Here is a 23498-nt window from a genome sequence, read left to right as displayed (position 1 = left end):
CTCACAGAGGCAACTCTACAGCCAAACAAACTGAACTGGACCAAACATGATCAAAATGCATCAAGACCTCAGCTAACACAGCACACCCTTCCCATATGGCCTGTCCTCCTCAAACACCCAACACCCTGCAGTGTCTGTAGGGTTAAATCTTTCATAAAGAAAGAAGAAATAAGCTGCCAAAAGGTGAAGTGAGTGGCCCAGGGTGATGCAGTAGGGCTGGAACACTTTGATCAGAACTCACAGCAGCAGGACAGGGTTGCTGAACAGCCCCAACACCATATTCAGCTGCATTTAAAGAGCAGCTTTGCAGGGAAGCGAAGTATAAAAGGGAAAACAAGAATACAAGGTCCAGAATGAAAGGAAGAAACAGATGGGTCAAATCAAAGACTTGGGATTTTAGATGTGCTTTTATGGGGACCCAGCTAAAGTTTTTGACTGAAACAAGCCCTAGGATCCCAGGCTGTGCTATTCAGAAGTGCAATACTTACATCTTCATCAGCCATCAGCTTATTTTACTAAGGTGATATTAATAAGGTGATTTTTAATGGCAATACATCAAAAGTGCTCTCAGCATGGCAGAATGAAGCTACTCACCAGCATTCAGGTGACAGTCTTTAATCTGGAACTGAAGCTCATTTTCATTTGGAATATCCTTCCATGTTGCAAGGAAGACCTGGCGCTCTAGAAAGAAAAAAACCCCTCAGCACTGTGGGATCCTCACAGGACCCAGCATTAATTAATACACACAGAATATTCCAAAGTAGACACACAAATGGGCTTTTGGTAACTTTTTGCCCTGCTGGGGACAGATCCAGGATTTACTCCTGTAACAACCTAAGTCTCTTTGTAAAAGCAGCAAAGCTTTGAGGGATTTTGGCCTCCCCCAAAAGAGAGATAGTCTTTGCCATATGAGTTGTTTACAAGCCAAGAACATGCAGGACTTCACAAGAAGGAAGGAGATCCACACAATTAGGATTATGTTAGTGAAAGCTGCTTTTCTAGCAACTTCCAGCCAACTCAAACAAAACTTTAATAAAAGTGACTAGGAATACAAAAATTCCAGTGTAAATGGTATGGGGAAAAAACCCTAGACCCAGTCAAGTGAATCAAACCATCAAAAAAACCCAAAACTACAACAACCCCAACCCAAACAAATACAAAAAAAAAAAATCAATCAGCTTCAAAGAAAACAGATCCACCTGAATAAGAGAATGAGAAGAATGTCTGGCTGAGAGAATGAGAGGAGGGGACTTGGGTTCTGGCAAGTACTGGAGCTGGAGGACAACAGGGACAGGCCACCAGACCAGAGCAGCTGAGGTGCAATGGCACAGGTGAAACAGAGCCAGGAGACACCTGCAGCCAGCTGGGCACTGGGAGCACAGCCTGCCTGCAGGAGGCTCAGCACACACCCCAGAGCACTCACCCATTTTGCCATCCTCCACGAAAAGCACGTTGAGGGGGATTAGGCAGCTGAAGTAAAAGACATCAATGTTGTTTTTCACAGCCACCTGTCACAGAAAAAACAGGGAGGTTAAAGAGTCTCTCTCAGCTGGAAAACCAAAGGGATCACACAGTCTCATCACCCTGGAGTGCACTTTCTGAGCAGAGGCCAGCTCTGAATGGGATGGTATTGAGCTCCTGGGCAGTTTCAGAAAGGACCAGTTCCCTGCTCCATCTTCACTGAAAGCTGCCCAAACTTCTCCTGTGAACCTTTCATTGTGCTGCTTCAGAGCCAGTTCCACTCAGGGGCTCACAGCAGCATCCTGGCTCTTTCCTACTCTTGTCCAGTCTCTCCCTCTCCTCATTTCTTACAGCTACATCCCAACCTCTTGGTTGCACACACCTGCTATCATGTCTGTCACATTGCCCATTAGCTGCTTCATCACCCACTCCTGTAATTCTCCAGCTCCAAATCCCTGTGTAGTATTCTTCATTTTCACCTTCATTTCCTTATTTTTCACCTCTTTGATTAGTCCTGTCTCAGTCCAGACAATTTCTAGAAAGCCTCAAGTAGGTCCATTGCCTGCATCTTCCTTGCAGCATCTCCCAAGATTCCTGCCTTTCCCTCAGTAAAATAAAAATAGGGAATATGTGCAGGGTATTGATTCCTGGAAGAAGAAAGCCCTGCCAGAGAGCAATCAGGTAAACAAAACATCACTTGACAAAAGACTTAATTCCCAGTGTCATTAAACTCCACCAGCCAGGGAGTTTGCCCTTATCTGGTTTGCCTTTATCACACACACTTGCCATGTTCCCCACTAATCTCTGCTAACAGTTTTCCCCAGGCTGAGAGCTGCTGGGACAAGCAGGAGCAAGCAGGAGGTCTGAGAGGTGCACTGTCACAACACAGCTCAGGAAAAGGCAGCTCCTGCTTTATTTCCATGCCTCTCATGCTCTCCCCATGTCAGCCCACACAGTGAGAGCCTGTCATGGGAGCACAGCTCAGCAGACACCTGCCATTGCTGCAAGGAAAGAATCTTAAGCCTTGTAAGAAAGAGCCACAATTGACGTTGTGTGGGGAATTTCAGGAGCCATTTGAGCTCTTACTTTGTTTGAAAAATCTCAGAGAGAGTTCTCCCATTTGTCACCCTGAAACACAAAGCAGACCATGCTAAATGCTGAGCCAAAGGAATAAATTTGCTGCTACAAAGATTTATGGCAAGACTAACTTCATTGACATTAATAATTACATATATTGATGTCCTACTAGGAAAATCTATTGTCCCATAGAGGCAAGTTGAGAAGGACACCCACAAATGTTGGTAAAAACCAGCTGTGGATAGTCAAGGGAGGGGAAGAAAGCAGTCAGCTGATCAAACATGCATGCAAGACAGAGATAAGTGGAAGGAGATCAAGCTCCCAGACAAACTCTTCTGGCAATTGCAAGGTCCCAGAAATGCAAAGAACTGCAGAAAGGTTAATGTGACAATTGTGGTGTTTCTACTTTTCAGCCATCACTAAAGATAGCAGCTTATATTTAATTCCCACAGTGCAAACCAGCTTAAGAAGGGATTAGTCTAAAGCCCACTAAAAACACATAAATGATGGTGCAACTGAGGAAAAAATTGGGATTGGTTCTCTGTAACAGGGAGTTGTTACATGCTCTGACTGCTGGCATCATGCTCACGAGTTGGAGTGTTCAATGTTTGAACCAGAGGGGTAAAAGCAGATTGGTGGGTGGACTTCAGTGATTCACCACTGCAAAATATGATGGAACACATTGGGTGAGCAGCCAAAAATGCACCTCGGAGTCTGGGAGGGGAGAGCTGGGGGAGGGACAGCAGTGCAGCCATTCCAGATGCTGTGCTTGGATATAAGTCATGGAGATGAGCCAGAAGAGGGAAAATTTAGGCTAAATGTCTGGGAAAACCAACAGTGAGAATTATTAAGCAGCACTAAATTCCTCTGAGGAAGAGAGAAGCTCCAGTACTTGGACTTATACTTAAAATCAGCCTTGACAACGCTCTCAATAAGAGGAACTGTAGGAAAACAACAAAGCATAGCAGGGACTACACTGCACGACCCAAGATCTTTTCCAAGTCTGATTTAATGATTAATTGCCTTGCCTTAGAGCAACAGAGATTACTTAGCTTTTGTAGCTAATTGTTGTTGCCATACAACAGCAGTTTCTTACAAGAGGGGCAGGAAAGCAGCTCCTTCTCTCCAGTCACGGTTCTAGAGGCACACTCCAAATTAATATGCCAGCCCTGTCCCTGCAGTTATAAGGATGCTATAAAAAGGTATCTGCTGACCTGCTTCTCAACTCTGCAGAAACACACTGAGTAAGCTGCTTTGGCTATCTCTGGAGAGCTACCCAATTAAGATGCTCTGAAGTGCAATTTCTTCCCAGTAAAGAAAAACCAAGCCACATGGAAGCCTTCCTCCCAAACTGCATCACTGGGTTCAGGAATGACATCACACGTCACCTTGCAAGCAGCTGTAATCATGCAGGAATCAGCTGTCAAAAATAACTTCTACACACAGGGTGGAAAAAGCTCTCCTTGACCTACAGCACTGGGACACGACTGGGGAGCTCCTCAAAAGGAGCTTCCATTGCTCACCACCACACACTTCCCCCAAACTGTGCTCCACAAGATCTGGTCCATTAAAAGGCACCTGCAGACACCTGGATGGGAAAACTCACACCAAGAAGAGGCCCCCCCTGAGCTGGTAACAGCTTCCCAAGGTCATGCTCTACATCAGGAGCATCCAGTGCCATCTGACAGGCTACAAAAGCAGCCACAGGCAGAGAGCAGATCCACAGCAGCACCTACAAGAAGCTGAGCAGGTAAAAACAGCGACTTTCCAAAAAATTCCAGTGCTCCTCAGGTGGAACATTGTCCTGAGACAATGACATCTGATGTGATAGCAGGAGCTGAGAAGTGTCTCCAGGCTTGACATGCCTGTAAAGGAACCTCTGCTTGCATTCAACAAATCCTCCAGTCCAGACTAACTTTGCTCACGGCTCTGTTTTAACCTGCTGACCTGGACATGAACTATTAAATCTCTAGCTAGACCTTTAGCTTCAGACATTTCAGAGTTGAAACAGAAGCATTTTTAATAAAAATGGTTTTCCATCTGTGATCTTTTAGAAAGGGAAAAAAAATATTAGTACCTTGTGAATTTAATCAAGCAGCCTACAAAGCTCTGAGGGATAGAAGTCAAAAGGTGTCAGATTTTCGTGTGGTGCTTGACTGTTGAAAAGGTGTGAGCCCACTAAAAATTGGCTCAGGGTTACAAATCACTTATGTCTTGCTCATGATCTAACTAGAGGAAGCAGCACCTCTAGAAATAACCCCTGGAATATATTTGCTCACCTTCCAGCATGAACACCCTTCTGAAGGGCTTTCTTGCAGTCCAGCTCTCTGACAGCCCAAACATGATATTTTGGGGAAGAAGTACCTCATAGGAACAATGTCAAGTTACTTTCTTCAGTAGTGTAGGTTTCTGATGCTTTAAATCTCAGACTTGAGCAACAGAATTGACTTTCAAAGTCAAGTCTGAAAGCAACACAGATGCTTTCCATCAGCAGCAAGTACACAACATACCCACTTGGAATCCCATTAGCACCTACACTAAATTAAGGATTTACTTAAGTTGGGTTTTGCTTTGGAGCCTGCTAACAGCCAAACTGTTAAGGCAAGAACAGCTCTCCTCTGCAGAGCCTTTTTTTACCTCACCAGGTCATGGCTTGCTCTGTGACAGTCTGCTGCTCTGCCCCCAGGGAATGCTGCTCCTCCACTTCATTCTGTGTGACAGGAAGGGCTCTCAGGATCCCAGGGGTGCCTGCAGCCTCTGCCAGCCATGTGCTCTTCCCACAGGGCTGAGCCTGGAACTGTGCAGGCACAGCAAGGGTTACATCCATGTCAGGGAACACAGAGTTACTGGGAGGGTTGTGCTCTCCTGTGCCTTGCTGCACTTCAAGTTCAAAATGTCCAATTTATAAATGTGCTGTACCATGTGGCAGACGTGCTCTTAACCTCCAAACCAACAGCTTTCCACAGCTGAGTGAGGAACTGGCCACAGATGCCAAGCTGTGATCCAAGCCCTTAATTCAGAGTGTTCCCAGGAGCGTTCTTTGCTGAAATAAGACTCTCACAAGCAGAGACTGTTGAAGAATAACCCAGGCAACAAACCCAAGCAGCATCTTCCCCATCTAGCTACCCACAGGTGTTGTGTGGTGGCTGGTCAGGGATTCTCACACACAGGCAGATATTGTGTCATTTATCAAGCAGGCTGTGGAGGGTGAACATCTGTTGGCTGGAATTGCTGCTCACAACCATTCCCACAGAGAGCTGGATGTGTGAAATCTGTCTGCAAGTTCTGAGTGCTGTGTTTGTGACCTGAGATACATTAACAGCTCTGATGAATGAGAGCTCCAGCGGTTCTGCACCGCGAGAGGTGGAGGAGCACAGGTGATGAGTTACAGCAGAGCTGAGACTGGAAGGATAAGCATCATCCACTGCATTAGAACACTGATATTTCCTCAGTGAAGAAGCTGCACCTTCCTCCTCTGTCTCTATAAAAAGGTTTTGACAGTGTCCTGCACCTCACGCTGCCCAGCAGCAACTCTGTGTTTCCAAGTGCCCCTCATCGGGGAGAAATGCAGCTGGTAGATCCTTCCCTTTCCACATTCAGATAATTTTACTGAATTAAATAAAAAAACCAGTTTGAAACATTCCAGTTTTTTTCAGCTGCATGCTCTGTAGCTGCAGCAAGCAGGGCTGGCAGCTGACAGCAGGATGTGACACATTGATGGTGCAATCTGAACGTGGATCCCAGGAGAGTGGCTCCAGCCTCAGGCAGACTTGCTGCTGCTCCAGGAGTGCCTACAGCTCATTTTCACCTGCACTGTCTCCTGCAAGGGGCTATAATTTCACAGAAGGGATGATCATATTTGTGCCATGACAGGCAGGCCTGAACTCTGAAACTCTGACTGCAGGTTGGCTCCACTTCACCCATTTCCAGGATCAGGGGAGCAATTCTCATGTGCTGCAATGGATATTCCAATTTCACAGCATTTCCTAGCTATTAAAATGCCAATTATTAGGAACAGTGGCTCTCTTTAGCATAGAAAGAAAATGCCTAGGCTGAGAGCCTAATTCCAAATTTGACTTGAAGAACTGTTTGGAAAGACTTAATACTCCCACCAGTGCAAATCCCTGTTTTAGGAGGCACCTTCCTCTTTGAGAGCTCAAGGTCTCACACACGTGGTGCCAAAGATACCTCAACCAGCCCACCTCTCCCACCCGGCATGGCCCTGGCAGCCCACATGTCACCAGCAGTGTCACCACTGCTTTGACTGTGAAAAGGCAACACTGCAGGAGCCAGGGAGACCTGAGCAACTCCCAGAGATGTCTCCATGGCTATCAAACACCCAGGAAGGTGAACACAGCATCTCACAGACCTTTGGGCAAGGGACTGTTGTTATTTACTGGTGCCATGCTCTGACTACAGCACCAGGCAGCCCCAAAAATGCTGACAAGGCACTGCAAGGGTGTTCTCCACCAGAAATCAAAAGCACACAAATAACTAAGTCAGATTTTCTTTAGCAACAGGCACACTCCAAAGGCAGCTTTTTAATCTGACAGAAGTTAAAAAGATGAACCAGAGAACAGGGATTGGGGTTTGTTAAGCCCTACAGTGCTGTGTCCAGTCTAGCTCTACCCTGTGGATAAATCTCTGCTTGACTGGGGGTTAAAGCTGAGTCAACAAGTTATGAAAATGATCATGATTATTTTGGGATGCAGGGGAGAAGCCTAGCATTCAGTATCACAAGATGCAAGGTGACTAGCAAACACAAGACTCTTCAGCTATATTTTACCTAAGTAAGCCTCTGAAAATATTTCAGCCCTCCTCATCTTCTTGCAAAAATGTCTTTTTTGTTACCTTGTCAAATATTTTAGTTTCTCTCCATGATTACAAATGTCAAGATTAAGTAAGCTGTATTGGGTGAAAGATTAGAAATGGTAATAAAAATAACCTGAACAAGACATGAATTCATCACTTCTGAAATAGTTGCCTAAGGAATGTACAACTAGTCTTTGAAGTGTATAATTAACATGACAAAAAGTTGAAAGCTATCAGTTTGGTTACTTCAGGACTTATTTTTCTTGTTACTAAAAACAAAAAACTCCCACCAGAATAGGAGATGAACATAAGGTCCTCAGGTTCAAACCAGCCCTACATCTGCTTCAATGTTCCCTAGATGAGGAAAAAAACACATTAAGTAAATTCAACCTGATGAGTGTTTTGGTTCTTCAACGAATACAGGAACATTTGTATTCTCTATCCTATATTATGCTATAAATTGTTCCCTAAGTAGGTCACCAAGGCGATTTCTGAACATTTCAAGACAAATCCTTTCTACATGAAGCCACAAAACAAAACCAGAGCCTTGGCTGTTAGGGCATTGATAGATCTCCATCAAGCCCACTGCTGTCAAAAAAGTAAGGGGAGTGCTCTTTTTAACTTGGCATCTGCTATCATGATTCAACTCTTTGCAGAGAAATATACTATTACTCCATATGGCAGCTTCCCCAATTGTAAAAGGGCAGCCAACTTCTATGGCAATGAGAGCGTTAGCAAATTAACAACCGAGTCTGGCACTAATGAATGCTCCACTGTCTCAATAGAAGGTAGCTGGAGGTTTCCTCTCATGTTTTCCTCTTAGCTTTGTTCTAGCAGGAGATGCTACAAGAAACAAACTGTGTTCCAAGCCCTTCAGAGATTTAATAACCCAAATACTTCACTTCCCTCCTGATCAAAGGAAGCAGCTACTTGAGAGTGCCTTGTTGAGAGTCCCCAGTGCTGTGGAGGCTGACTGGGACTGTCACCTCCACATTCCCCTCAGAGCAGGAGCCAGATTTTACCACAGCTGACCCAAATGCCACCTCAGCTTCATGACCTGGTTGCAGAGGGAAGGCAGCTCTACAAGAGGCTGGAAGGGCCCAAGAGGGTGGAAGGCAGGCCATGGAATTCATTCACTGTCTGTGCTGCATGACTGCGCTGGGAGCCCAAGTGTGGGACTGCTCCTTTGAGTGCCAGAGAAACTATTTCAAGCTGTTAGCCCAAAGACTCATCAATAAGTCATAAGGCCCAGAATGGAAGTCAAAAGAAGGGGAAAAAACAGTTGCTGAGGCAGAATAAATAGTAACCTCCATTGCATTCTCTTAAACTAAATAGAGAATGAGCTGCTTCAAAATATTCCTTTCTATGGGCTGCTACACTGCAGGAACCCAACCCAGCTCCACCTCCTGGACACCTGAGGTGAGAGAAGCAGCTGCAGTACAAGTTAACTGCATTTTGGGATACTGGGAAAATCACCTGGAGGACACAAAGGTTATAAATACTTAGTAGTATTTAACTCCAGAGCAGAAGTAGGAGTTGCTGACCTTCACTCCACAGCATGGGAACAGCCTCCTTCCAGGGAGAATTGTCTGCCTGATGATTTCCAGACCACTGGAGACAGTCTCTGGTCCAAAGCAGAGGGGAACATCTCCCTGGGTCTGTCCTGTCTTTATCAGATTGACAGCCCAGTCTGATAAAGAGGCTCCCCCAGGGAGTGCTGTCCCTGCTATGCACTAACACCCTCATTAATGAAACATTAGCTGCTCACATCATTTCTCCTCTGCCTTTCCTGGAACACACAGTTTACCTTGGATTAAGCTATCTGGGGCAGGGATGTGCCTTTGTGAAACACCCTGGAATATAAGAGCACTAGAGAAATATTAATCACTCAGCAGTTGCCATCTTCCCTGCAATTCCTTTAATTGCCTCAATTCTTACTGACAGCTCTCTCTGCCTGCTCCACCACGGGTGTTTTCTCAGTTCAGATCTGCTCCACTTCTTAAGTCCAGCCAAACCTCATGCCCAGTTTACAGAGCAGTGCTACTGCAACAAAGCCCTTAATCTATACAGATGCAAGCAGTTGGTTTGAGGTGTTTGAAAAGTCATAAAATTCAACACGTTTCCATTTCACTTTTTCTTCCTTCCTTGGAAAAGGAAGAAGACTAAGTTTTGGCCAGACTCAAGGCCTAAATCCATGAGGTCTGACTGTTTACACGTGCTATTGTGTGACTAGAGCCCCACCACATTGTGTTGGGTGCCTGCTGAGCTCCCCCCTGCCCAGAACGAGACAATCCTTACCTGGAGGTTGTTCAGAGGCTCCATTTTCATGACTGGTCCCAGAGTGTTGAGGGGCAGGGAGACATCAATACTTTGGTTTGGCATCAGAGGTGTGTGAATGGCCAGGGGGGTGCTTGGGATGACTCCAAAGCTGGGCAAGAGAAAAACAGACGTGATGAGAGCAGCCCTGTATTGTCCAAAATAAGTCCAAAATATAATGTTCCTTTTGTCAAGCACCACCTGCCTCATCTTCCCACTACTCCTGAGCTGCCCCTGCTGCTGCTCCTGGGAGGAACACAGCTCAAATGAGTAGACACAGTAGGACAAGGCATGGCAAACTCACTCATTTGCTGATAAATTCACCACCCTGCCCCAGGGCCCAGCTCCTGGGACCTCTGCCATTACCCACATGGCACTGGTCTGTGTGCTGAGCACCAGCCTGCCCAGCAAGGAATGACCTGGACTCAGAGCCAGGTGTTGTTTCTCTGCTCCTGAGCTGCAGAGCACTGCAGGCAGGGTGCATCACACACTGCATGGCTGCTGCAGTGGCAGAGGGACCTGGAGCCAGCACAGAACAAACAGCCAGCCAAGGAGGAACATGTGGCTTGGAACAGCACAGCAGAACAAATGAATCAACACATGCAGCTGCCTGGTCCTGAATGACAGCACCTGGCCCAGCTGCCTGCTTGGAGGCTCCTTCACTGGAGATGTGTCCCAGCAATGTTTACCTGCCTGCTCAGTCCAAGGAACACTGAATTCCACAGGCACCTCTGCTTAGCATGGAGAAGAGGGAAAGCATCTCACACTGAACACAGCACTCCTGTACTATGGACCAGCTGCTTTCCAAAGGCAGATGGAAGCCCAGGTGTTTTGGTGTCCACTCATAAATGCATTTCTCTTTAGCAGAATTCACATTAGCTCAGAGGTCTCAGGGTGTTTGCAGGATGGACAGGTGTGTATTTTTATTTTATTCACTAAAAGCCTGATGCTGTCTCTGCACAGTCAGCCACATTTATCAGGTTTGTCATTCTTTCAGAAACCAATAAATGCCCCATTCTTAGACTTCTCCTTAGCTTTCAGCTCTAGGAAGCTGAAACAGGAATATTCCTAGCAAGGGCGTAGCCACATGATTTGCCTTCTGCAGCCATTTCACCTTGGACACAAACCCTCGTGTTTTCTCTAGGACTCAAAGGAGAACTAAACTTGCAGTTGGTTACTAAGAGGCTGTGGTATTACAGCACACCACAGCTTTAGCTTTTTTAAATTTTTTTTTAATGTTTTATCCCAAGACTGCAGTGAATATCATTAGCAGCAGCAGGAAAGGAGGGAAAAGCAATAGAAACTTCCCAATCACAAACCTTAATATTTACACTCAAAAGAACTAGCCCTTTCTGAAGCTCTTTCTAATGCAGCAGGCATAGTGGAAAGCATTGGCAGAACAACATTTTTAAGAGAGTAAATAAATAGTAGTAGGTTGTATATGGAGCTTGTGCTGCAAGATGAAAAACTGCTGGTTTATTGTACAGTATTTAAACTTTCTACATCCTCAAAGCAGGTGTGGCTAAAATATAGCTTGATGTATGGGGGGGAAAAAAAAATCATAAAATGTCTTTTGTTCCAGGCTAATTTGCATGAAACATTCGCATACAGCAGCTTAGCAAAACTCTCCAGAAAAGATGGCAGTCCAGGGAGAACATTTACTAAGACTTATTTAGCATAATGACTTTTCTAAGTAAATCTTATTCGTCCCAAGAAATCCTGAATTTGCAGCAGTGAGATTAAAGAGATGGTTTCAGTGGATCTTCAGCAGAGAGAAGCCTTTTCCAGTGAAGTGATATTAAGGAATATGGAGAACATGTCAGTCACAAGATACTCTTTGCAGTCTTGATAAGAAGTAGCCTGGTCCCTGCTGAAGATAACACACAGCAAACCACAGGATAAGCTCTCTGGAAAGGGTATTTGTGGGAAGACACTGTGGCTGTGCTGCCATGTCATGTCCTTTGGCTGAGATGGGTTTCCAAGAACAACCTGAATTCTATCATCCAAGCTCTGAATTTTCAAGTGGCTGCTGCTTCTGACAAAATTGTTCTGCTGCCTGTTACAGGGAGAACATGTGCCACAGGCTCTCAACTTGCAGCTCCTTCAGTGACAAGCAGCTTTATTAAAGAGTCCTGTGCTGCCAGACAGTCTGAGGGGCAGCAGAGCAATTAAGTCAGGAGGCAGAGGCATCATGGGTTGATACCTGTGCAGCTCAGATCCTGCCCTTTGTGCTCTTGCTTTGCCCAGGGCACTTACTGGCTATAAACCCAGCAACCTGCCTAACAGCTCATGAGGCTGCTGGAAAACTCCACTGAGGATAAATGGGGCAGATGCTGTTTCAGAGCTGGGAGAAGGATGGCAATGTCTGCTGCCTGTTTCCTCTCAGATTTATCAGTCTGTGTTTTCAGCCCTTTCACACAATTTTGGTGTTATAGAGAGGTCAGGCTGTATCACCCAAGCTATTTCCAAGACTGCATTATACACCTAAGCACAAGCCCTCCTTAAATTTAGCAGTGTGGGCACAAACTCCTTTCCCAGGAGTGTTCAATCTGTTGAACATTGCTAATTACTTCTTACCTGTTCTTATTGAACTGAATGGCAAAGTCAGTCATGTGCTGCAAAGCCTTATTGGTAAAGTTCATCTCCATGTAGATGTGTCCCTGCCTGTGGCTGAATGTGCCTGAGATCTCCAGTCCTTTAGCTTTCACTGCAGGCAGCCAAACCTTGAACACAAGAGATGTCATTCAGCGTGAGCAGCCTGGCCTGAAGATAACAAACAAGCAGAGTTTTCCAATAAACACAAGTCCTGAGCTCAGAAATCCACCTAGATTGGCACACTGAGCCCACAAAGGCTAAAGAAACACTGCAGGGAAGATGGGACATGGGGTGTTGAAAGGATGGAGCTCACCACTGAGGAATAAGCTTGCTGCTCCTAATCCATATTTGTTCACAGCACCCACAGAAGAAATCAAATTACTACAGCATTAGTGTGCACAAGGGCAGGGACTGCTTGTGTCCACCACAGCAACGTGAGACTCACCCAGTCTGCTGGTGGAATTCTCCAAGGGCTGGTTGGGCTATTAGAGGCAGGACAACACTAAAGTTTGAACCAAATAAAATCACAGGGCTGATACTATTATCTGTTGGGTTCTGGATTCCCAAATCACCTCTGTGGGAAAAACCTAGATCCAGATCTGAGTGGTGCAAAACGAGCCAGTAATTAGCTCAAAATTACTGTAGACCTTTTTTTTTTTTTTTTTTTTTTTTTTTAATATAAGGTGCAATAATTGCAAGGACCAAAAACTTTGAGTACTAGCTGCAGTACCTTGAGATCCTCAATTTCAGAGGATGATTTAAAATTATCCATCCATGGAGTGCTAATTGAGTGCTAATTTTTGTTTATTCCATTTCAGGAGCCTGAGCTCCCTGCGGCTGCTCCACAGCCAGTTTCCAGAACCATGTTCTGTGTCTCATGTTCCCTCCCAACTCCGTGCTTCAGTCAAAGCCTCTGTGATCTCTGTCGCTGACAGAACATTTCCCTGCATTCCACTGCAGTACCATCATCCCAACCACATGATTTTATCTCCATTGTCACGTTGGATTCCTCCAAATAAACAAACAAACCTGCTGGGAAAGTTGTTGCAAATTCTGTCTTGCCCTCAAGTTTTCTGGGGAAGCTTGTTAAGAAGCAGGTCTGCAGGAAAGCTGCTCTGACACAACTGAAAGTCTGGGATCTTATCTAAGCTATTCTTTAGAGAAATGCTGTCACAGGTAAAATGAGGGAACTGCTAAAATGCCAGAAGTCTGTAACTAATAACTAACATGGTTTCCAAGACGTGGTTACTCTACTCGGGAAAAGCCCAGGGCACCCCTAATGGGACTGAGTTGAAGTTTTAGCACCAGAAACCCACAATAAATGGGACAAGTGAGCAATGTGAGATTTCTAGCTCAAGAGAAGGCAAGAAACTGGGGATGACTGTGTTTGCTTACGTACAGACTTGGGAGCCACATATCCTCCAGGAGCCATCCCTATGCCAGATGAGAGCTCAAAGAGATCGTTGAGTCCAATGCTGACCACTGCAGGGGTGGGAGAAGGGGCAAAGGTGGCTGGCACAGAGGAGGGAATGTAGGTCTGTCCCACCTGGAGGAGTCAGAAAGAACAGGCAATCATTAACATCACGTGTGAGCACTGCTTATTAAATAAACCATGAACTCGGGCAATATCCTAAATATTTTAAAGCCATTTGCAGCTTCCCCACTGATTTATCAATAGTGCTAAATTATGCATTTGAATTCCAAAGCTCTTGGCAGCTAATCCCTACACTCGGCTGTCACCTCAACCAAGCTTCCAGATCATTTTTTATAGCTCCAGTTATCTATTCCCACTATAGAGGAATCTTTCTTCTCCACATCTCCTTCTCATAAGACAATATGCTTTGTGGATCTACCCTACACAAAACCCAGGGAAAAGAGCAAAATGCTTCAAATCTTCCCCCAACTACGTCAGTCTTCAGGAATCTGCAAGATTTTGCATATCCAGAGACAGCAAGGGAGTCATGACCGTGTTGTGTACTCCCACCCAAAGCCAGAGCTCTGCATTCCCAGCACTTGGGCCCTAAAGGTTCATTACATGAAGCAGAGTCTGCCAGAGGACAACCTTCCTGCAAGAAGGGCAATCAATCCCTCCTAGGATTTAAATGAGGGCACCAAAGCTGGAATATTAACCTTTAGGTGCCCAGCTTCAGATGGGACAGTCACACTCAAGTTACACTCCCAAATTCTCTTCCTAGCAGGATGAATTCTGTGCTTGAGAACAGGATTCCCCAGCCAGCAGCCCAGAAACAGGCAGAATGACCAGGACAGAACTGCCTGGTGGGTTTTTGCGGGCCCAGGAGGACAGAGACCTGGCTTTGTAGGTTTGATCACCACAGGGAACCATCTCCCATGTCCTGCTGTGGGCTGCATGGGTGTAAAGGTGTTCTGTGCCACCAGCTCTCCTCTGCCCTTGTGCTGAAGGAAGGAAGGAATGCCAGATTGGCAGGGAAAGGAGGAGAGAGAATGACTGCAGCCTTAACAAGGGTCTCTGAAAAGCCCTCCCTCCAGAACTGAGTATGCTTTCCTCACTGAATTACTGGATACAGAGTTATGGGAAGAGGGATTGGAGCTTTCTAGGGGACACCACTTCTGGCTGTGGGTTGGAAGCACACTCCCTTCATGCCCACTGCTTCTCCAAGCCATGTTTCATTCCCTTTCCACGTTTCTCTGGAAAGAGCTGCAATGAACTTGAAGCCAAGGCTGCTTTAAGAGCAGGTTGAAACTGTCCCATGTCCTGGCAAGAGCTGTAGGCAGGAGGACACCCCCAAAGCACAGGCACAGAGGAGGTGGCCAGTGGCAGCACTGACCACATGTAGTAGGAAAGCTCAGAGCACCTGACCCTGATGTCCAGGCACAAATCTTATGTGGATTTTGGGAGGAGAAAGCACTGAGAGTACAGGCAAATGTGTGGTGTCACTGGGTTAGGGTTACAGACCAGGCTTTGTGAGTAGGGATAAGCATCCTTGGCCTTTCAGCTGCTAAAGCAGTTGCACAAGGATGAGGCACTGCCAGGGTTAACGCTGCTGCTTCAACTAAAAGCTCTGAGGAAGAAGAGCTAAGCAGAGAGAGTGAACAGCTCTGGCCCTGGCTGCTCTCAGGAAAGCCCAGGTGGCAGCTGGACCCAAATCAACATAGGTGGGGACCCATGTGCTCCAGTTGCATTTATCCATTTTCAAACATCTTCAGGGCTTTAAAAAGCACCTTCCAGCACGCAACGGGTGAGCTTACACTGAAAAACCCTGAGCTTTGAGCAGCTTTGGAAATTGGGGAAAAAAATGGAATGGCACTTACTGCCGGGCTTCCTCCAATGCCCCCGCCAAGGTCACTGCCAAGCTGAAAGAGAGAAGGAGAGAGAGGAGAGGAAGACCGAGATCATTTCAGCCAAGTGTCAGACGGCGAGCACGGATCGCTCCTGCACAGGACAGATGGAAATGCAGTGCTGGGAAAGCACAGGGAACAGAGGGGCTGCTTGCTGCTGGGGGAGCAGAGCTACCTAGAGAACTACCCCATGCCTTCACTGTTAATAAGAACAAAAATCCATCCCTTCTTGTGCCTGTTGTCTGCACCAAAACTTCCCTTCTTCACATTTCATGCATTGGTGCTTTTCCCTCAGCCCTGCTGCTGCCAGCAGGTCCCAAGCAGCTCAAAACTCAGTGGGGTAACTGTGAAATGGCATAAAAATAAAACTGACAGGGAGGCTCACTTCCTGAAAGCTTTGGTTTTCTAGGGAACAGCTATGAACCACGGCAAGCACAATGCATCTTGGCTGTGCTCCTCCGACACGCGGCTCCTTCCAGCAACGAGGAAGAAAGAGAATGGGATCTGTGCTGCCTCTGACAACAGCTCAGAGAGGGGGGCTTTGAAGATGCTCCCCTCCCTCAGACAGGGAAACAACAGCTTCATCATCTAATATTAACTCCAACAGCAAAGAGACCTCACAATGCACCAGGCTATTTCAGTACCAATTTCTGCCAAGCGGCACAGTCACATCTGAAGTGACCCAAACAGAAACACTAAATCCTCTCTGGGGCCCCTCTGCAGCCCACCTAGAAGCTCTGCCCTCACAAGTTCCCTTCACAAAACACCCAGACCACATTCCCAGTGACAAAACCCATTTTTCAAACCTCCACATCACTCTACACGCTCAGGAGAATTCAGAGGTCAGGACAGGCTCCAAGGCTTGGCTACAAGCGCTGTTTTCAAGTACAACATCACTCCTGTGAACATTTAAAATGCACTTAACAGATAACCAGGAGGAAACAAGCACAGATCTGCAGTGGTTAATTCACTGCAGAGACATCTCCAGGCTTATCTGTGTCCCAGGCTTTTCTTCTGCAGACCAGAGTAATTTTAGTTTGCCTAGAACGGGGTTTTTTTGGGGTCACATTCAGACAAGGAACATGACCTGACAACATCCACAGAGGATGATGCAGGGGTGAGGTAAGAGCCAGCCCCATTAGGAAAAGGCTGGACTGGCAGACCAGAACATCACAGCTCACCAGAGATGGTTTTGCCTTTCCATTTGATTAGGGTTTGGGGAGTTAGTTTGGAGTTAGTTTGCTTTTAAAAAAGCATGAGACAAACTGGGTCAACAAAGGCTCTGGAGATGTTGCTCAAATAAGTGCTGGTGTGTCAGAATATTGAACAAATGCACCATATAGCTGAAGCAAAGGCTTCCAAGATTGCCTGTGCTTAGAGCCAAAAAGGCTCTGACCTTTTCCCTCTGCACAAAAAACTTGGAAATTAACTTTGCTGTGATCCCCTCCAGCCTGTTCCCTGAGAGATCTCACAGCAAATGTGTTTTATGCTGGTCAAGAGATACCATAAAGCTTCATACCTCTCTCCATCAGAGCAGAGATAAAAAGGATAAATTGCCCTGAGAAGAGCAGCAAAGGTGTAAGACAGTGACTTACCAGATGATAACTAGCCTCCATAAAACCTGTAAAATGTGACAAATCCCTGTGCTTCCCTGGATCTCTCCTATTCCCAGGCACCTCTCCCTCCTCTAGTCCTCACAGGAGCAACATTAACCACTCTAAGTAGGTGTTAGCAAAGAACAAATCACACACAATTTGCTTTTTGTTAAGAGGCCTTAAGAGCTTTTTTCCTGTGTGGGACTCAGTTTATCCCTACTTGAGGCCATGGTAGAAGCTGAGGAGATTCCTCATCTTTTTCAACAGCCGCCTCTCCATGCAGCAGCCCAGGCTTTGGCTGTCCAGTTTTGCTTAGCTGACTTAAGAAATAACAGATAGAAGTGAGTGATTCCAAAGTCAAAAGAAGGCTCAGTCAGAGACCAAAGGAAGCCAGCCAGAGGATGCAAATCCAATTAATATTGAGCTTATAAAATAAGGCTTATTACACTGTCAAGTCTCCCCCGCTGAAACAGCCTGACAGAGCAGAGTTTTGTTGTATTGACTGCTCTCTAAGCCAAGCCATGGTTTAGATTAATATATCAGATCATTTACATCTTGTTACTGGCTCACTGAGGAGTAATAAATGCAACTATTACACCTCATCCCTATTCATAGTCTTGCATGCAGATGAACTTCAAGCTTAATATTGACAGGCAGCGAAGTCTGGAGGAAAAGAAAGAATCCAGTTCATTCCCAGGTATTATTGTATGCACAGAGGATTTCTGGTTCTGTTGTCTGCAGCAGCAGAAAGGCTGGTTTATCAAGCAGCAAGCATTTTACAAAGGGTATTATGGAAATGACTGAATAATTCTGCATAATCAAGCCAGATGTTAACTATTCTACCATTTCCTACTACACTCATCAGAAGGAGCTGCAGGGTAGGAACCCAACCTCGAAGCAGCTCGTACACTGATGTTGGCTGCAAGGGACAGGGAATGACATATTGGGGTTCCTTGAGCTATCCACAAGCCTTCCATTTTCCCTAAATGTCAGGCCTTTGGGGAGAAAAGTAGAATGTGGATTTATTGCTTTAGTTAAGACTCCAGTTCTCATAAAAAGGAGAGAAAAACCCTGACTGGCTCAGAGATTTTACCAGGAGCCTCTGTGTGTTTTCAGACTGGACCCAACATCTCTTTTCCACGGCAGGAAGCTCTGAGCTGCTGCAGCCCCTCTTTAGTGGCTGGAGGGCTCTGCAGAGCACAGCCTGAGCCTCTCCTGGATCCTGTGCTCGGGCCCAAGCACTGCAGACATGCTCCAGAGCTGCAGAGCCAGTGCCAAGGAGCTGCAGCTCCTCCAGGTCCCTACTGGCAGAGCTGGCTCTGCCCTGACTGAAGAGAGAAGCAGCATTTCTACTGCACCAGAAGTTACAGGGGGGAAGTTAATAAAGAACTGATCAATTCCACATCACATTTGGGCTGCACTTCCCATTGCAGCAGCATAAAGTCTCCTTTTCTTTTTTTCTTGCCTGTCACCCTCCCATGGCACTGATGCTTTCCCCATTCAGGAACTGCAGGTCTGGTTTTCCTCCTGTGGGATGCCCAAATCATAACTTCATTCCAAACTCAGTGATGGAAGAGACTGTAACAGTGATGTGTGTGAGTAAGAGGGAAGGAGGAAGAGAGAGGAACAGGAACCAATTACCCACAGAGTGTCCTCTCCCATCTGGAGTGACAGGCAGAGTGCAGAAGGAAAGAAACAGATATTAGTCAGGCATGAAGTGCTGCTGAAGCAATTCCCCAGGACTGGCAGCTCTGGTTAACCATTTCCACTTGTCTCATGAGCAGACAGACACTTCTGCCAGGAGGACAACCTGGATCTGCCTTAAAGTAGAGTCAGGAACAGCCCCCCAGAGGAGAGGACCATGTTAATACAGCTGCCAGCCCCACTCACTGTGAAGGTGTGGTGGACAAGGGCTGGCTCTTGATGGTCCAAGGGAGTTCACGGCACTGCAAACCCCTGATCCTGATCCTAAAGTTGGCAGCTTTGCCTCCTGCTGAAGAGCACAAAGCCTCTGCTTCAGGATGAAGAGCTGCCAGCTTCAGCAGATGAGCAGAGGATGGACAGGGAGTCTCAGCCCCCAGAGACATAAAAGTTCTTCAAAGAGGAATTCTCTTTATTCCCTCCAGACCTATCCTGCCATAACAGCACCCAAGCAGCCACATGGGCCTAAAGAAGAGGCTGTATCAATAAAAGCAGTGCCAGCACCTTTTCCCAAACTGTATCAGCACCTTTACTTTGCACAAGTTGGCTTGGACGGTGCCGCAGCTGCTCTGCAGTTGGAGAGCCTCTGCCCTGCAATTCCAGCCCTGTGGAAGCAGTTATGCTGACTTATGAAGTGTAGCAGTGCTGGAGTTACTGCATTAGGAGGGTTTATTTGCATCTTAAGAGCAGCTTGTAATGAAGTGACTCTGCTGAAGTGTTCATGTGATCCTGAGGGGCTACAATCACTTCTGCAAAATGACGTGAGGCTTTTGGAGCACCAAAAAATAACAGGGAGGGTGGAGCCAGGGACAGAAGCTTCAACAATTACTGCTCAGCAACTGCCTTGCCTTGTGCCCACACCATAATCAGGGCTTCCAGAGCAGCTGTGCATTTCCTGGACCACAGTTCATGGCTTAACAGGGGACAATTGCCTTCTCACTGCCTCACACCACAAAGCAGGAGTCAAGCACCAGCTCAAGGTGCTGCCTGCACTCAGTAAGACAGCAGCAAGGAACACAAGGCATCTCCCCAAGAGGAATGGGGTGAGATGCTGAGAGCAGAGCTGCTGGCAGCCCCCTTGGTGCAGGCTAACCCTATGAGAGCCCTGAGCTGCAGGGGTCTCACTGCAGACACCGCTGTGGCTCACACAGAGGCAGCTCAGTGCCTTGTTTGCTGCCCGTTTTGTGTCTGTTTGCACACCAAGCCAGGGTGGCAGAGCACAAGGGCTGCTCTCCAAACCAGAGACAGCTGTGTCAAAGCTGCTGGAGGACAGGTCACCCTGCCAATACCACAGTCACCAGTTTCATGCACTTGCTGCTAATGCTTTGTCCTGCTGAGAGATTTCCATCAGCAACCAAAACTGAGTCCTAACCATTTTCATTCTCCAAAGTGTAAAAAACAAGCTGCTCACAAAGCTCTAGCAGTCCTATGACTGCTACAACAGCTTTGAATCAGATATGAATGAGTGACCCACCAAAATAGCTCCTTTGCCACACCAGCCCTGCCCCAGCAATGGATTTGTGTCCTTTGTCAGAAATCTTAAGAGATTCCTTTATAGCTCATCAAACCTCCACAGCCCAGATGAAAGGAGTCACTCAGCTCCTTGTTAAAGGCTGGAGGAGCACTCTGGGAAAGGAACATCACACCCACTGCATAAATGGATGTTGGGGCTGACCTGGCACAGCCACTCTCACACTGTAGTGCCAGGAAAAGGTAAATGAAGTAACTTTCCTAAGATTATACACAGCAAATCACCTGCAGAGCCAGGAGAGGAATGTGGCACCCCAGGGCAGACTGGAGGTCACTTTGAGGCTTTTTTACAAAACGTTGGTGAGTCCCTAATCAACCCCAACACTCCAGGGTGTTGTCCCTTGAGGCCAGCCTTTGAATTCTCCACTTGAAAGCAGTCAGTCAGGGAGGGAGGGACACCAGCAGCCCCTGCTCACAGCCTTGTGGATGAGGCAGGCATTTCAGACTGCTGGAATAGGGATTTCCCCCCAGGCTGCTGAGCCTGTGGTGCCCAGAGCTCAGGGTGAGCTGGTGCTGAACTCCCACCCTCCATCCCACTGCAGTGATGGGACACAGCCCTGAACGGTGTGGAACAGACCCTTGGGATTTTGGGGTCAGACCCCCCTAATTCCAAAGCCAGATTGCACAGAGGGGCACAGCCCCACCTGTGACAGCCCAAACCAGTGCAGGCATTACAGAAAACTGTGGATATTCAGTGTTTATCAAACAGCTTTTCAGTTTAGGACATAAATCAACCTGACCAGCTGCCAGTCTCGAATCAATAATATTCTTGTAGATGAGTGGCTGGAACATTAAATGAAATCCTTACATAACAGACAATCCAAGGCTGTCCATTGCTGCAGATTTACTGCTCTGCCCCTGGGTTTCAAGCCAGCCTTCCTGGCTCCTGGCCACAGTGTCCTGCTCCCAGACAGTGCAGGGGCTCCCAGGAAGCACAGCGTGCACACAGGGCTCTTGAGCTCTGTGGATTTGCAGAACAAATGAACAACACAAAAAAGGTTTAAAGGCAAAAATGTCATGTCAGCACAGATAGACACCCTGCAAAGCACTGCACCATTGCACAGGAGTTGGGAGAGTGACTGTAACCTGCATTAAATTCAGCCACTTGAGGGAAAAAAGCATCAAACTCCAGTTCTTGGGATGAACAGCTCTGCACCTAGCAATCTGCTCTCCCACATGTTTTATTTCTCCCTTGTGGAGCTGGAGATCCCAGGTTGTTTTGTAAAGTGGGCTTAGTCACCATTTTATAGAAAAAGGAAATTGAGCAGAGAAGAACAAGATCTGCCCATGGTGGCAAACAAGGGCCCAACCTGTTCCCCAGAAAAAAGCTCTCCAGAAGTCCTACAGCAAGTCTGCTCTGCTTATAAGCAATGCTCTTGTACCAAAGGTCTTTTTTTCTCTTCTTTTTAATTGTTAACACATGCTCAGCATCTGTGCATGCATGTTACATTTAATGCCAATTACAGAACTCACTATGGAGATAAAATAAGATTTACTCACTAAAGAAATTAACCTAGCAAGCAGCTGGAGTCTCACTAGTCATGGACATAAATATCTGGCAATGCTGAGGACAATTCAAATGAACAATATTAAGTTGGTGTTTGTGCAGTTTTACACCATTCAATCTCTATTTAAATGCCTGGAAGAAAAATAAAAGCACAGTTTAAGGAATGGAAGTAGAATGGCACTTTCCATGGAAGTTAAGACTGTTGGTCTTTCTGGGTCAGTCCCATTGGGACTTTCACTGCAAGAACATCCCTCTGATGAGACAGCCCCTCCAAAGACAAGGGGGCAGAAGAGGGGATCAGCAGATGACACTGAGTGGGTGTGACAAACTGGCCTCTTGCAGACCTCCAGCTGCCTTTGAGGCACTCACAGGACTGAGGCAATGTCCCCATCACAGCGTGTGTCAGTCTGCCCAACAAAGCAGGGAAAGTAATGCATTAAAAAAAAAACAACTTTAAGGAGTAACAAAAAGGGAAATTTCAAAGTAGAACAATTCAGGCATTGCTGGCCCCCAGGTGTTTTTGATCCCTGGTGAAGATCTCAGCCCTTCTTTAAGGGGCACACTGGGATGTGTCTCACCTCCTTCCCACACACAGAAATCAGGCCTGTGGGATCTGCAGTTTGAGACTGGTTTTGGCATGGCACAAATGTGGTTTAATATTAGCCTGAGATCCAAATGCCAATCCTCTTGGCAAGCCCTGCAGCCCAGGGCACTTCCCAGCAATTTGGGTAATACCAGGTTAGGGTTAACCCAGCTTGAGACTTGTTAAACACATGCCCACAGCAACAAACACACGCACAGATCACATTCACTCACTAATTAAGCTTATTATCCTAGGCTCATTTAGGTTGCAAAAGACCTTCACAGCATTCCACCAGCACTGCCAAGGCCACCACTAATCCATGTCCCCAAGTGCCACATCTACACAATTTTTAAGTGACCCCAGCACTGCCCCAGCACCCATTCCAGTGCTTGAAAACCCTTTTGGTGAAGACAGATTTCCCAATATTCAATTTAAACTTCCCTTGGCACAAGTAGAGGCCATTTCCTCTTATTCTGTCACTTGTTATCTGAGAAAAGAGACTGACCAAAGGAAGGAAAAGCTGAAGCTTTGATGCAATGGCCCTCCAATAGAAAGCATCCACTTTCAAAAACCACCCCAGGATTCAGATTTTTTTTTAGTGCTTCCCCATCTACTCAGCTGAGAGAGCACTGGCCATGCAGCCCCAGGCACAGCTACTCCCCATCCAGACAGGATCATTTTGTCAGATCACACTCCATAACACCATGGATGAGCTTAAGGCTTGAGAAAAATATTAAGTAAAAGCCTGCTACCATTTCAACTAACAGCTCCACTGTCAGAGCAGGTCACTAAATTAAGCCCATTAACGCCAGCTGTGAGACAGCTCTTCTCCCAAAACCAAGTTTTACTTCTACTGTGTCCATTTATTTGTGTGACACTAATGAGGAACAAAGGGTTACAGGGAGAGGCCTGGAAGGCAGCAGAGAGGAATTTATGTGCAAACCATGCTGTGGTACCACAGGCAGCACCACCTTCTGCAATGCCTTCATTCCTTCACTCCCAG

General features: G+C 46.5%; 1 protein-coding gene across 4 annotated transcripts in view; it reads right to left on the bottom strand.

Annotated features, from left to right (window-relative positions):
* Nucleotides 1-23498, bottom strand: part of AP2B1 (adaptor related protein complex 2 subunit beta 1) — a 77019-nt gene that overhangs the window by 10715 nt on the left and 42806 nt on the right. For 3 of the 4 annotated variants that reach the window (XM_041482463.1, XM_041482465.1, XM_041482464.1), the window contains exons 15-20: nucleotides 15553-15594; nucleotides 13661-13807; nucleotides 12244-12389; nucleotides 9649-9778; nucleotides 1424-1508; nucleotides 595-681 (exon numbers count right to left, since the gene is read on the bottom strand). In XM_041482463.1, coding sequence (XP_041338397.1) covers nucleotides 595-681; nucleotides 1424-1508; nucleotides 9649-9778; nucleotides 12244-12389; nucleotides 13661-13807; nucleotides 15553-15594 — 637 coding nt within the window. The remainder of the gene's footprint in view (nucleotides 1-594; nucleotides 682-1423; nucleotides 1509-9648; nucleotides 9779-12243; nucleotides 12390-13660; nucleotides 13808-15552; nucleotides 15595-23498) is intronic. The other variant, XM_041482466.1, reaches the window with a different exon arrangement.

Source organism: Pyrgilauda ruficollis, unplaced genomic scaffold (genome assembly GCF_017590135.1).
Source record: "Pyrgilauda ruficollis isolate IOZ18807 unplaced genomic scaffold, ASM1759013v1 scaffold59, whole genome shotgun sequence".
In the NCBI taxonomy this organism is placed as follows: domain Eukaryota; kingdom Metazoa; phylum Chordata; class Aves; order Passeriformes; family Passeridae; genus Pyrgilauda; species Pyrgilauda ruficollis.
This window is presented reverse-complemented; position numbering and strand designations above follow the sequence as displayed.